This window comes from Phytophthora sojae, assembly GCF_000149755.1.
Source record: "Phytophthora sojae unplaced genomic scaffold PHYSOscaffold_1, whole genome shotgun sequence".
NCBI classification, from domain to species: Eukaryota; Oomycota; class Peronosporomycetes; order Peronosporales; family Peronosporaceae; genus Phytophthora; species Phytophthora sojae.
The window spans coordinates 8,492,274-8,506,721 of record NW_009258115.1 but is presented as its reverse complement, the minus strand read 5'-3'; the positions used below and the strand labels follow the sequence as shown (position 1 = coordinate 8,506,721).

The window sequence follows — 14,448 nt, the reverse complement described above, 5'->3', positions numbered from 1 at the left end:
GAGGTGCAACCGCCACAGGTAAGGTGCTCTCGGCTTGGCTAGAATTGACTTCTTCGGAGGTGTCGAGGCCGTCTGGGTTTGTCGGATTTTCTTCAGAGACCAACTGGAATCCATCTGACCCCGGCTGTGACCCATCTGACCCCAGTTGCGATCTATCCGTACCCAGCTGTGATCCATCCATACCCAACTGGGTGGTCTGCACACTAGCGGAGGAAGACACGTAAAGATCTTGCGCAATGTGGTGCTCAGCCGGTAGCTCCGTAGATTGCAGAGCATCTGCAGGTTTAGCCACTCCGCCATCCTGGATATTGCCGTATATTCACCGTGCTTGAAAAGCTTGGTCACATCTTGAAGAACGTTCATCGCCGTCCTGTACTCCCGCATACCCAGGCCGCTCAGATGCTCGCTAATGGTAGAGGCGACTGCATTAGCCTCCCGGAACTTTCGATTCGAGTCCCAACTTGCCCTAGCTCCGGCAGAACACTAGAAACAGCAAAAGGTGCCCCAGGCAACTGGGGTGCGTCGGTGCTTGAGCGCAGCGTCGTCAGCAACCACCTCGGGTGTAGCAGTTGGGCAGGAATGATGCTCTCAAAGCCGAGAGCCGTCCCAAGATAGAAGACATGGCGGCATGGGAGCAGCCGTGACGTCATGAACATGCACGAGCACGTCAAGTCACACTTCATCACCAAGTATTTACTCGTTGGTTCATCGAGCGCGTCCTCTTCGCCCGATACGTATTGCACCAAAAAGACACCCGGGACCGCCCCTTTGTACTTGTACTTGTCTCGTGTAGTCGCAAACACATACTGCTCATAGATGAGCTCACACGCATGCGAGCTGATCAAGTTCGAAAGCAACTGCATTTCGCGATCATACTTGGGGTCGTGCACAACGGAAAGCTTGAACAAGCTGTCCATGAACTTCTTCTCCTCCTGGGCTTGGTAGTACATAATCGAAACAATACACTCATCAACTTCCATGAATGAGTCCACCAGATCTTTGAGTTGCTTCCACAATGCCTCAATCCGGTTCTTTGTGTCGTTACCGAGCGTGACTGCGTTCTGATGCTCGAAAGCACACCACATACTCCGACACTTGTCCCAGTTTTTCACGAAGTACGCCTCAAAGGGATGCTGCGGATCATCATCATTGCTTTCTGCATCGGCACCCGACTCCGCACTGCCAGCACCCAGTTGCGCGTCCAATTCAGCACCATCAGACTCCAACTCAGCATCACCAGCGCCCAACTCAGCATTACCAGCGCCCAACTCAGAACTACCCGGACCCAACTCGGTACGACCAGACGCACTTCGACGACCAATTCCCATGATGTAATGCATATAGTCCCGCAGTCTCTTGTACTCTCGCTCCGTCTTCGCGTAGACGAGAAGCTGTACCAAGCCTTGTAGCTGCTGCTTCTGCCACGCGTTGAATCCATATTCTGCTGAAGCAATCTCCTCTCGGAGATACTTGATGACGTGAAACTGGCAAAGTAGCAGCACCGCGTCGTGATAAACCATCTTCAGCACTGAGATCTCGGTAAAATCCTTGTCGATAAGGACACACCGAATCCGAGTCCAGGCCGGATTGTTGCGCTTGAACTCCTCTAGCGCTGTTAGCAACGTCGGCAGCCGCTCGTTTTGCACCACGGCATGCTGAACGAACTGCCCTTTGCCGAATACGTCGTGAGCCATAATCGAGAAGACCTTGTACTTGGAGGAATTGGTTCCATGGGTGGCATCAACCATCAATACTTCAGAGAAAAGTTAAATAATTGACGCATGTGCGCCGTTTGGAGGGTAATGCAGGTAGCGATATTCTACAAGCAAAAACAACGGATAGGTTAGATTAACACATGTTCAATCAATACATCCCCAAACAAGCTCATACCTTATTTTGTACGGAGTCAACAAAACTTCCTGCAACATTGCCACTTTCTTCCGAGAATTCTTGCACCAACTGCTCGAGCCGCTTTGCGCTGGTAGAGGTGGTGTGTTCACGCTTTTTCAGTCGTCTCATGAGGTTGTGCACGTCCTGGTTGGTGGGGGTGCATACGGAGTTCTCGTGAATGTACTGCTGGATTCGAGGCACCAGCCTTACGGAGCGTGTCCACTGTGGCAAGCACCTCCGGCTCCAACGCGTTCCTATTGCGTGGGTACTGGCGGAACGTGTGCTCACCTAACCCGTGGTTATGGTACAGTCGTCATGTAGTAAACCGAATATCTAACTCAGGAACCTCGGCGTCGTTGTCCACGACTTGGACGCAAGTATTTATCTACAAGATATCATACATGCACCAATGAGTACCAACCCACCCCAACTGAGATACAATTAAGTGCCCAGATGCACCCAACTCGGGACAATCGTGCCCAAATATACCCAACTAACCCACCTGTGCCTCACATTCCAGCGCCCTCGACTGCTGGCGCTTCCGCTTGCCTTGACCACGAGCCTTGTACTTCCCTGCATGCGTGCAGACAAAGGTCTTCCCGTAAAACACCCACTCTTCTGGCACCAACGGCTTTGTCGACGCCGACTCCTTGATCTTCTTGTTTCGCGCAGACACCTTGTTGTTAGTGCGGACGCGGAAGCTCTAAACAACAAAATAAAATGAGTAAATGAGCTTTGCATCAGTCGTTCTTGTGTTCTGTCAGCATACCTGGTAGCTTGCTGTCGAATATTCGGAGAGATAGTCCTTCAACTCCCCCCACGAGCCAAACTCGCGTTTCGTTAGAGGGGGGGGGGCGACCTCTGGCTCCTCTTCGTCAGCACCGCGCGGAGTGCGCGGATGCCCTAAGGCTTCAGTCCGGCCTTTTTTTGGCTGCGACGCGTGGCTGCTCGCCGAGCTCGCTGAGTCTTCCCACTCTTCTTCACTGCCGATGTCTGCTGGGGGGCAGTAGGAAGAATCACTGCCGTCGTCGCCGCTAGCCCCGCGCGCTGCCTGGCGGACGGCGCTCCGGCGCGGCGCGCGCGCCACCGCTTTCACCCGCAGGTCGTGCACCATTCGCCGCTGATTTCGAAATGGGTGGCGAGAGAGGGGAAATATACACTATACGCCGGACGGATACTTTCATGTCGCAAAAATCAATTAACCTACCCCTTCGGTTGTATGCAATACTCACTTCCAAAATCCCCCAACAAATTTTGGGGACTTTCAATTAAAACTGCTTGTTGCTCCCCAAAATCTCAATTAAATACCCCCCAAACTGTCCCAAAAATAAGTAACTCTTAGTATTGGGGTAACTAAATATTAGGCTAAATTTTTGGTGTAATATTCCAGAGGCGCGATAGCGCCCAACCAACGGAGGTGAGTGGCTGCGAGGAGCGTTGCCGCAGCAAACCCGCGCGGGGTGCCCGCGAAGAAGGGCCGCGCGGTATTTGCGGAGGCGGGCCCAGCGACGAGCATTCCAGCGAGCCGAGCACTGCACTCGCCAGGTGAGAGAATCTTTTTATCACGAGCGAAGCGAACAGCGGGGGCGCCGAAGGGGCGCCCAGCCAAGCGCAGTGCGGCTGGTTACTCTAAGCTAGATATAAAATGGGTCTTAGTAAAAGTTAGGTTCATGGTTCCTAAATCTGAGGTTTGACTTTTGGGGATTTTTGGGGTTTTGGGGTGCGTTTTGGGGATGAAGAAATGGACGCCGCTTATTCATAACCAAATAGAATCCTTTCCTCCTGGATTGACCTCTGGCGACGCCTGCAAGAAGTTTGTGGCTGGATATTGACAGCCTTTACACCAGATACGACGATTAGTACAGCAGGGTCATACTCAATTCTTGAGGGTCCGTTTCCGGCTGATGAATAAATGGGGTAAGCTGTCAACACCTCAGAGCAAAACTAATGATGCTAAAAAAAACTTACATCTGGTAGTGCAAGTTAAACTGCTCCGTAACCGGAGTAATCATGGCTACTACCATAACAGCAAACTCGGGCTTTCGGATTGTGCAGACTTACGTACTATTTCAGTAAAATCTCGATTGTAGCGGCTTTGGTCGCTAAGAGATGCAGCAACCCTGCTTCTTAGTCTTCTTCGCTTGCGCAGCCCTGTCAAGATCGCGCAAAAAGTCCTGGTACGCTTGATACTTCTTGAATGCCGCTGTCTGCGCGAAATCGACATGAGAAAGGTCGTTGTAGAACACGTGCGTTTTGAAGATCTTCAGCTCCTTCTCAATGCCCAGTTGCTTAGCGTAGCCTTCAAGGGACGCCTTGCGCGCCTTTAGGCTCTTGAGCTCACCGATTTCTAGGATGCGGTCTTCGTATTCATCCTCAGCTGCTTTGGTCGTGTGGTGTACTCTCAGAAGCCGTTGGCTCGGGCCAGCGTCAAAGTCCACCTTGGTCAGCTTTGTGTCCGTGGTTGTCAAGAGAGCCCACTGGTAACTGAGACGACGGCCGCGATCACCACCAAGACTTGGGTGAGACGCATCGCTGCGATTGATTGGGCGGGGGCTTTTGAGAGATGAAGAGCCGATTGAAAAGTGACGATCTAATGAACAGGACTCGTTGCATTCTCTGCTGGTGGAGAGCTGCGACATGGCGTCCCGTCATGTTGTAGCCCATCCCAAAAACGAACGATTATTCTGCGTTGACCCTGTCGGAGCCTCCGCTCTTATCAATGCCAAAATGTCAGCAATGACGTTGATCAGTATCTACTCAACACAAGGGTGATATTGTCAATTCCGTTGAAAATTTCCAAATCGGGCCGATTTCGAAAATCGACCAATACAAATTCAAGTACATGTAAATCGTACTTAATCGAGTTCCAATAGACAATCCAAGTGGCCGGGGCGTTTGGGGAGCGATTTGGCTCGGGCGATTGCAATCGGCCGGTTCGGAAATGTTGAGTAGAACCCACAATACAAAGAAGAAAAAACATAGCATCACTATGGCACAAATACTGAAGAAGTGAACGCATGAAAGCTTTAGCTGACGGTGAATCCACGCGAAGAACAAAGCAATGCACGGAAGTTAACGCACCACTTGGGTAAGTCGCTACAGACAACAGGAGCCCTCCGTTTTTTCGATTAGTATTGAAACAACATACTAATACATGTAGAGCCAGAACAGTTGATCCGTTTAAAAAATATAGGTTAATGTACTCTACTGTACCTTCCAGTACTTTGGAACGGCTAGCTTTCTTTACTGCATGTTACATGAAGTGAAGAAAACTAGCATGTAGACGACGTTAGAGGAACTTTGTCACTGGCATATACGGGTGAAGCAAATAGTCTTTGGTTTGTACGAACAAGAGTTGACGAGTACAATACGACCCGTGGTAATCAGTGCTGGTTCCGTGTTGCCCAATGCCCTGTGTAGCCCGATAGGAAACCATGTGGTCAATCAAATATCCGATTTGTTTTCCCGCGATAACTCAACATGGGTGATGAATAACATGTACTGTACAGTAATGCTGTATACACGTTACAAAGCCCACTGCAGGCCGCAGGCTCGAAACACTGAATCACTAGCAGGAAGTCGCACTTCAATAATGGTGTTTGAACCTAATTCCGAAGCAGTCTGGTGGCTGCCTCCTCCTAATCGCTTTCATCATCCTCTTGCTCGTCTTCATCGCTTGGGCTGTCTTCATCCATAAAATCCAACTCCTCTCGTATTCGTTAAGAAACTCTCCGATAGCTCTGGATGCCACTGAGAACTCAAGCTGATCCTCCGAAATATCGCTCATGCTTGCACTGTGTTTCCTACCCCAATATCCCCGATCCAGCATGCCACTTTCATTATCCACACGATACTTTGCATCTTCTTCCATTGTACTCGCACCAGCGTCAATACCCTCCGCACCAACGCTTACATACTCGGAATTTAATGCATCTTCCTCCACTTCTTCATTTGCAATCGACGTTCTCACCAAAGTACCGCAAACCGACTCAGTCGGTGCAATTTCAAGTCGTTCCGTCTGATCAGACGATGAGTCACCCGGAGCAACAACGTGTGCTGTATCCTTTGCATTCGGCACACATTGCTCTAACCCATTCCCAGTTTCACTTAATGATAGTCGGGATGAGGTTGTTAAGTTTGCAACCACGTCCGGACACGACCCCGCCTTCAAGTAGCGTAAAAATTGCAGTTGTTTTAGGACAACTGTTGAGTGCTCCCGGGTTCCCCACTGGGCTGCGACATCCGCAATTTGATTAGCTACCGAGAGTAGTTCGTTGTTCTTCTCTGATTCACTCTTTGCCCTTGGCTGCTTGGTCAACGCAACAGTGGCAATCTCGAAAGAGTTATCAACTTCATCGACTGGAGTTGTTGCGATTGTGTAAAAGTTTTCGAGAATCCAGCGTTTGTCGATGATGCTCTTAGGCAGTAGCGGTTTTTGGTCTGTCATGCGCCGGTAGTACACAATATGACGACACGGGAGGCGGCGAGTAACGTGAAATACACACGAGCATGTCCACGAACTTGGGTTTATGGCGTATTCGTCGGGATGTCTTCGGCGGCATCATCGACTGGGTCGTACTGGATAAATATGTACGGGCCCAACGGGTAGTAATGATACCTAGTAGATGCTTTGACGCCAAAATCGTATTGCTGCTTCACTAGTTCCATCGCATGCGGAGATAATATCTGCGCCAATGCCCTCATTTCGTCGTCATAGTTGGCATTTACACGCACACCAATACGGCACAATTTGGACCGCCAATCTCTCCTTGCCAGAAGATTAAAGCCACAATACAATCGTCAAGGGCGGTGGATCGGTTCACCAATGTCTTGAGTTTCTGCCAGCTCGACTCCAAACTGCGAAACACGTTCAGAAAAATAGGATAAGCTTACGTGATATCTCCGCTTCAAATTACAAGTTGCGTCTCGCAGTACAAAGTACTCACCGGTTATTAGTGTGATTCGCCACATGAGGGATATTCCCGCGGTGTCCGGAGCTCCACATCTTCACACACGATAGCCAGTTGGATTCCAGCATTGCGAACCACTGCTCGCGCTTTTTGCTGCATCGAATAACGGCTCTCATTGTATCGAGAACTTTATCAAACATGCTCTGAGTAGAGGCACTCACCAGCAAACGAGAGAGCTGCTTCAATTCGTTCTTCGTCCACCCATCAAAATTGTACTCTGTCTTTGCCACCTCGCGATGGAGGCATTGAACCACATGAAAATGACAAAGTAAAATTCGGGCCCCAGGAAATTCTTCCTCTAGAACAGCGATCTCCGTGAAATCTTTATCAACCATGATGCACGCAATGGAATTGAACTTCGGGCACGCTTCTTTGAACTGTTGAATTGCCACACGCAACGTCTCCTTCCGCTCGTTCTCAATCAAGCTGTGCTGTTTGTACGAACAATAAAAATATTTAGCAAAAAGCCAGAAGATATTTCACATTCAACGAACTTTACCTGAACGTGTTGACCCTTTCCGTAGGCGTCATGGACTGTGAAAGAGAACAATTTGTAATTGGACTTGTTAGTGTCATGCGTAGCATCAATCAGCAACACCTCAGGGAAGTGCTGGAACATTGCGCGCATGTGAGCTGTCTGCAGTGTGATAACTTCGGCGACTCCCTAGAAAATATATCTATCGTTAGTTCAACATTATACTTTCAACGACCAGTAATTGCAACATTTACTTACGTCAGTGAGAAATACCTTCGCAATATTCCCGTCCTTCGAGAATCCTTTTAAGTAGTCCACGATACGATCTTCCAGTGTATCAGCGCTAAGAGCCTTCTTCTCTAATCTCGCAATGAGGTTATGGACATCCTTCATGGTGGGTTCAGCCGACGAGTGCTCCAAAATATACTCAAGAATTCGTTTTCTGTTTGAGCCGGCCTTGCGAAGTTTTTCGACGTCTGCAAGGAGAGCTTCATCTTGTACACGTCGCACCTCGTGGTACAGTTTGTAGTAGTCCGCTCCAACGGGGTGGTTATGCTCGACGCATTGGCGAGTAATGTGCACTTGCCACACCTCTGGAGCAAGCGACTTTGCGCAAGCTGTTATCTACATAGTATCAATAGTAACATATTTTGTTAGAAGGTGTGACACAATCTAGCTTAGCCTTATACAATTGTACCTTTGCTTTACAGTTGATGCGACGTGAGTACTGATTAGGGCGCTTTCCTGAATTCCCTGCCCATTTTCGCGGCGATCCACTGTGTACAATTGTACGTTTTGCTACACGCCTCCGACGTATCTGGGATAAAAGCTGCCGTCGACGATTGATTCGCTGCTATTTGCATGTTGGGTTTATCCGATGAAGTCGTTGATCTAGTTGAAAAAAGCTACAACGCAATGAGCTTGTCAGCAATATATTAGCAGCACCTATCACACGAACCTGAAATGTGTCTTTCCAGTACTGATGCAAGTACTCCTCACATTTTGCCCAGCTACCAAAAGCATACTTGTCGACTCGAGGCACACTGACCGTTTTACTTAGCACGCCAATTGCACTTTCATCGAGGAGTTCCTCGGTCTCGGAATCTGATGATGCGCGGCTGTCCTGTAGCTCGCTGCTCGAACTGACGGATTCAGCGACGTAGCTGCAGTCGCTACTTCCAGATTCAGCCCGGTCTCGTTGCTGTCTGCACAGCACAGATCCCCGTTGACGATGTTGATCACAGCGGCGATAAGGATGGTAGTTATGGCGTCCCCTACGAGGATACGTAGTCTGACTGACGCCGACACTACACTTCACAGACGACGAGCTCCGGCGACACGCCGATACAGGATCGCCAGCGTCGGCGCTGTCACTTGAACACGGCCTTCGCGGCGCGGACGGCATCGCGTCCTGCCGGCGCATGCTGCCTCGTTTGACGCCCCACAAAGTATTATAGTAAGTTACGTACTGTACCGTATTGACAGATAACTGGGGGGGGTGCAGGGCACTACAGTATGTACAGGATGATGTTAAGTCAAATCTCCATATGTACTCGAAACACAGCTCATGATTGAGGAGCGCGTTTTTTTGCCCTATGTCGGTTCGGCTGACCCGGTGCAAGCAGCCACTATCCCATCACTTGGGCCTTCTTCCAGAATTTCCCAAGCCTCCGCTACTTAGTTCCGGGGGTATTTCAAACTTGCGAACCGAGCGGCATACTACTTGCCTGAGAACTGGAGGGACACTAAATGCGAAGATCTTGGATAAAGCGAGTTGATCCAGCTTGCACAGCGCGGAAGAAGTAACTGGCGCATCACACCTCTCCTTGGTAGGCCTCATCGACTTGCAACGTTCAACTACGCTAAGGAACGCCAACTTTGTTTCCAATGAAAGTTCGTCGGCTCTATCGGTCGGCGTTTTGTCGTGCTGTTCAAACTTACTTATGAAAGTCCGGTGCATTGTTGGGATGATCACCTCCAAATACTCTAGAGAATTGTTGACCTCCAGCATCTCCAAAGGTGCGTTCAGGTCGGATTCATAATTCGCAGGATCATAATATGATATTATCCGTGAGGAATTGCACCATTCAGATACGGGCTTGCCAACGATACACGCAGTTGACGTAGGCACCGGGTTAGAGGGTTTTCTGCCTCCATTAGTGCTGTTGAAAGTGGCACAACATCGTGCCAATTGCAGATAATCGAAGGAAGCCCGTTGTTGCTTTTCTGATACTCGTGGAAATTGAGCTGGGTCTCCACCATGTATCCGCGGAGGGACAACTCGAGAAGGTTGGGGCAACATCCAAGAAATAAAGCGTCGCCAAGCAGCTCTCTCGGCCCGTCAAGCGACAAAGATGTCAACGAGCTACCAACGGCCGCCATCAACTGCGGCAGGCCATCCACAATCTCGCTGTCCAACGTGAATCGAATCGAAAGTGACGTGATTTCGGCTCCCAAACAAACCGCGGAACTATCACAGTCGAACGTCAAATCGCTTCGCTTGACTTGGCAGCGACCGTAGCCTGGAACAAGTGCGTTGACCCACTCGCTTTGACCGTCGTCACTGAATGTCCGTACGTGTTTGATCGGAGACACGCATTCAAAAGGCCGATAGTCACCAAGGGTTCGTCCTGCATCATCAAATTTCCACTGAATTGGAGCTCGTTCCCTTAAGATCGCATCGCACTCCTCCACAAGCCCAAGAGGAATGCTGAACAGGGCTTCTTCGGGGTGATCCAACGATAGCATAGCCGTAAATATCTCGGCGTCCTGAGTGCTCAGGCGCCCGACCGAGTCCAACGTAAGGTGTGTAATTGATGAGCAAGAGCGAACTCGACGTGAAAAAAGCGCGTAGGCCAACCACTTCCACCAATGACCACTCACACCTTGATCGACTGGGTCGACCTCCAACAACAGCGTCAATGCCTTCGTTGTTTGCGCCACCACCATCGCTGAGCACATAGCTTCAAACTCCGAGCGCCCAAGCACCTCGTCATCGCACTCCAGCGTCAGCTTCCCAAACTGACGGAAGTCTGAATCTCGATCTGCACTCCCAACTTGCAAGTAATAGTCAGCGTTCCCGAGCTCGAGAGTTCGACGCGTCGAGTCAAACACACGCCTCATCAGCTTTCCAAACGCGCTCCTACCATCCCACTCGCTCCCCGCAACGTGCAAACTCACTCATGGATACAGTGTCAGCCGAGAAAACCACACGTTTTCCTCACCGCTCGCTCCAAAACTTGAACCATTTGAGAGTCGATGCCCGCATCACTGATGTCTGCCATCATGGGCTCCAGCACGAATTTACAGCGAAGTTCCCCAGACTTGACAGCCCGCTCCTCCGGGTTTCTAGAGTAAAACTCCCAGCGAAAAGGGCTCTGTACCTTAAAAGTCGCCTGATTTTCTGTTTCGGCTTCGCAGTACTTGTTCAGAAGAAAAGTTAGCGCGTTGGGGTCGACATGAGCCACCGCTGCCAACAACGCGAGAACCTCGCGAAATTTCGTGAATGCGGTGGATCCCTCGGTATCCTGCACGGGTGGCTTCACGCAGAGCCGATGCTTGCTGGCGGCCCAGACCCCGCGGTCGTACCACACGTCTAGGTACCGGAGTCGGCCCTGTAGGTGGGCGCACCAAGGCGCGAGGAAGCCCCAGTGCAGCTCCACGTCCGCGCTCAGATCGGCCATTTGTTTTCGTGTTTCTATTGAAATAGAAACATTCTGAAAAGTAACATTTTTTTACGACAAATGCGTAACTTCGAGAGATGTTTTATTTGATAAGAGCATCTTATGTTGGTGGATGCATCCTTGGTGAAAGGAATATCTTTGACACGACATTCGGGGGGGGAGCTGCCGACGCAGTAGAAACGTTAAAGCTCAGACTGACGCCAACACCAGCGCGAAATCGTCCGACGAAAAGCTTCCAGCTGCAAACCTACCTTTTTTTTTACCACGGGCCTCGCCCACAGAGCTCATGTCCGTCGATAGGAAACCGCTGCCTTGCGGGTACACGTTGTGGTTCAGCACTCCGGTAAAACGTCGTAGGCCGCCACCAGAAAATAGACCTCCAGCTAAAAACTGATGTTTTAAGAAGCGTAATTTTTCCGCAAAAAAATCCCGAGCACATTACCAAAACGAAGGATCTGACGAAGCAAAACTTGATCAAGATCACAGAACAAGATATCAAGCTCCTGCAAAAAGAACGCTGGGCAACAAACAACGCATGCCTCTGGCCCTGCAATTCTTCACCATCGGTTGCCTTTGCAGACGACTGGTGGTAGTTTGCGCGAAGGAGTAGCTAGTTTGAAATTGTTCGTTCACGGTCCATATCCGTAACTAGGTGTGCTATGCTATCGATTAACCAAGAGAAATACTTAATTAGATGCGAGCTACAGGCTTTCTTCAGTGGACTTCCACGTTTGGAAAATATTGTGATAGCTGGTTCTGTACGTCGTTGTTGCTAGATGTTGTATTCGAAATTGCCACTTGGCAGATATACAGCTTCTTTGAAAAGATGTTAATCGTCACGCTGGTGTGAAGTGGGTTCCGCTCGGCCGCATCGCATTGTCATTGCACAGACAAAATACATTATTTTTTAAGAAACGATTGTTCGAAAAAAAAAATTGTAAGTATATATAAGTATGACGTATTGGCGCGTCGTGGCTAGTTGTGCCTTTTCGCTACCATAACGAGTCCCAGCACCCCATGGCGCAGACGCGCTTTCATTTGACTAAGCATCCCCATCACCTTCGTCATCTTCATCACTTTGCTCGTCTTCGTCACTTGGGCTGCCTTCATTCGCATCCGACTCCTCTCCATCACTTGGGTTGCCTTCATCCGCAGCCGACTCCTCTCCATCACTAGATCTCCAATCTAGAGCCACCCAAACTCCGGACTCGCAAACCGAACGGCATATCACTTGTCTGAGAACAGGAGGGGCAGTAAATGCGAAGATGTTGGATAGCATCAGGTGGTCCAGTTTACACAGCGCGGAAACAGAAGCCGATGCATCACACTTTCTCTCCTTGGTAGGTCGCACGTTCCACCACGCTAAGGAACGTCAACTTCATCTCCAGTGGGAGTGCACGGGCTCTTTCGATCGGTTTCTCGTGGAACTCCTCAAACTTACTGATGTAAGCCTGTTGTTTTGCTGGGATAATTACCTCCAAATACTCCAGAGAATTGTTCACCTCCAGCATCTCCAAAAGAGCATCCAGGTCCGATTCATAATTCCCAGGATCATATCCATGAGGAATGGTACCAGTCCGAAAGCGGTTTGCCAAACAGACACGCAGTCGATACAGACATCTCGTTAGCGGGCTGTCTGCATCTGATAAGGTTGTTGACAGTGGCGCAACATCGTGCCAGTTGCAGATGATCGAAGGAAGCTCGCTGTTCACCTTACGAAACTGGCGGAAATCGAGCTGAGCATCTATTATACTTCCGTGGATAGTCAAGTCGAGAAGGTTGGGACAGTATCCACAAAACAAGTCATCGCCAAGCAGATCCCTTGGTCCGTAAAGCGACAAGGACGTCAGCGAACTACCAACAGCCGCCATAAAGCACGGTAGGCCGTCGGCTTCTTTCGTCAGGGTGTTGAATCGTACGGAAAGTGCCGTAATTTCACCTCCCAAAGCACCAGCAGAGCTATCGCAATCGAACGTTAAATCGCTGCGCTTGACTTGGCACTCACCACAGCCGGGAACCAGGACGTTTACCCACTCGCTTTGTCCGTCGTCACTAGACGTCCGCACAAACTTGATCGGAGACTCAAATTTCAGCAGTTCAGCCGTCGGAAAAGGCTATCCTCTCTCATCGAAGTCCCATATAATCGGGGCCCCTCCCCTTAAAGTTGCATCGCGCTCATCAACAGCGCCGCGAGGGATACAAGCCAGCTTTTCTTCGGGGTGATCCGACGACAGCATTGCGGTGAATTCCACTGCATCCTCCATACTCAAGTGGCCGATTGAATCCAACGTCAGGTGCGTGATTGCTGAACAAGAGCGCGCTCGACGTGAAAAAAGCACGTAGGCCAACCACCTCCACCAGTGGACACTCTGGTCGGAGTCGTATGGATCCATCTCCAACAGCAGTGTCAAATCGGTCGTAGTTTGTGTCAGCACCATCGCTGAGCAAAGAGCGTTAAACGCCTCACAATCGAGCGTCTCATCCTCATTTTCACTGTCAGTTTCCCAAACTGCCGGAGAACTGAAGCTTGGTCCGCGCGTAGGCGGTAGTTAGCGTTTGCCAGCTCGAGAGATTGCCGCGTCGAGTCAAACACGCGCCTCATCAGCTTTCCAAACATGCTCGCAGCGTTCGTCTCATCCGCTGAAATCTGAAGTCTACCTGGCGGATACAGCGACAACCGTGAAAACCACACATTTTGCTCAAGAACTCGCTCCACGGTCTGTATCGCTTCAGACTCCATCGGCGCGTTAGCGACGTCTGCGATCATCGGCTCTACGACAAATTTAGCGCGAAGTTGGCCAGATCTCACCGCCCTCTTCTCCGGGTGTCTAGCATACCAATCCCTCCACATCTCCGCTACCGCCTTTTCCACGGCTGCAAGCTCTGAAAGCTCCTTCACACGATCACCGTCTTCTCCGGCAGCAACGTTGATACGAACTGGAATTTCGATTTCCACTCCTGGTTCTCCCATTTTAAGGGTTTTATCCATAGCTGCGATTTTCCCCAGCGCTGCAGTATACTCGTCGCTCTGAAGTCGCTGCTGGTCTGTTCCACAGAGCAGCGTGAGGTCTTTCGCGAGGGTATTCCCAGGCTGCAGGCGACTTGCCCTCATCACGAAACCAAAAGACGTGTTTTCCAACTGGACAGCCTCAGGGTTTTCTTTTGTGGCTTGGCAATACTTGTCCAGTAGAAAATTCAGAGCGGCCACGTCGACGTGGGCCACCGCCCCCAACAACGCAACAGCTTCCCGGAATCTTGAGAACGCGAGCTTGTCGTTTTCCCTGTCAATCTGAGAGGGCGCCACAGCGTAGAGTCGATGCCTGCTGGCGGCCCAGACTCCTCGGTCGTACGACACGTCCACGTATCTGATTTGGCCCTGCAGGTGGGTACACCAAGGCGCGAGGAAGCCCCAGCGCAGCTCCAACGCCGT

General features: G+C 50.3%; 4 protein-coding genes across 4 annotated transcripts; all 4 read right to left on the bottom strand.

Moving 5' to 3' along the window:
- Window positions 1-395: 395 nt before the first annotated feature.
- On the bottom strand, window positions 396-3,004 carry PHYSODRAFT_246263 (hypothetical protein; the record flags this gene model as incomplete). Its single annotated transcript, XM_009518125.1, has 4 exons — window positions 396-1,753; window positions 2,101-2,178; window positions 2,389-2,593; window positions 2,660-3,004. 4 exons carry the CDS (start codon window positions 3,002-3,004, stop codon window positions 396-398), a joined length of 1,986 nt encoding a protein of 661 aa, XP_009516420.1.
- Window positions 3,005-4,046: 1,042 nt separating this feature from the next.
- On the bottom strand, window positions 4,047-4,358 carry PHYSODRAFT_460857 (hypothetical protein; the record flags this gene model as incomplete). The annotated part of the gene is made up of 1 exon (XM_009518124.1): window positions 4,047-4,358. A coding segment is annotated over one exon (312 nt), but the record flags the coding sequence as incomplete, so codon positions are not given.
- Window positions 4,359-7,653: 3,295 nt separating this feature from the next.
- PHYSODRAFT_373993 (hypothetical protein) lies at window positions 7,654-7,890 on the bottom strand (the record flags this gene model as incomplete). The annotated part of the gene is made up of 1 exon (XM_009518123.1): window positions 7,654-7,890. A coding segment is annotated over one exon (237 nt), but the record flags the coding sequence as incomplete, so codon positions are not given.
- Window positions 7,891-8,971: 1,081 nt separating this feature from the next.
- PHYSODRAFT_470463 (hypothetical protein) lies at window positions 8,972-14,446 on the bottom strand (the record flags this gene model as incomplete). The annotated part of the gene is given in 4 exon segments (XM_009518122.1): window positions 8,972-9,433; window positions 9,448-10,347; window positions 13,513-14,046; window positions 14,372-14,446. Coding segments are annotated over 4 exon segments (1,971 nt in total), but the record flags the coding sequence as incomplete, so codon positions are not given.
- Window positions 14,447-14,448: the final 2 nt, after the last annotated feature.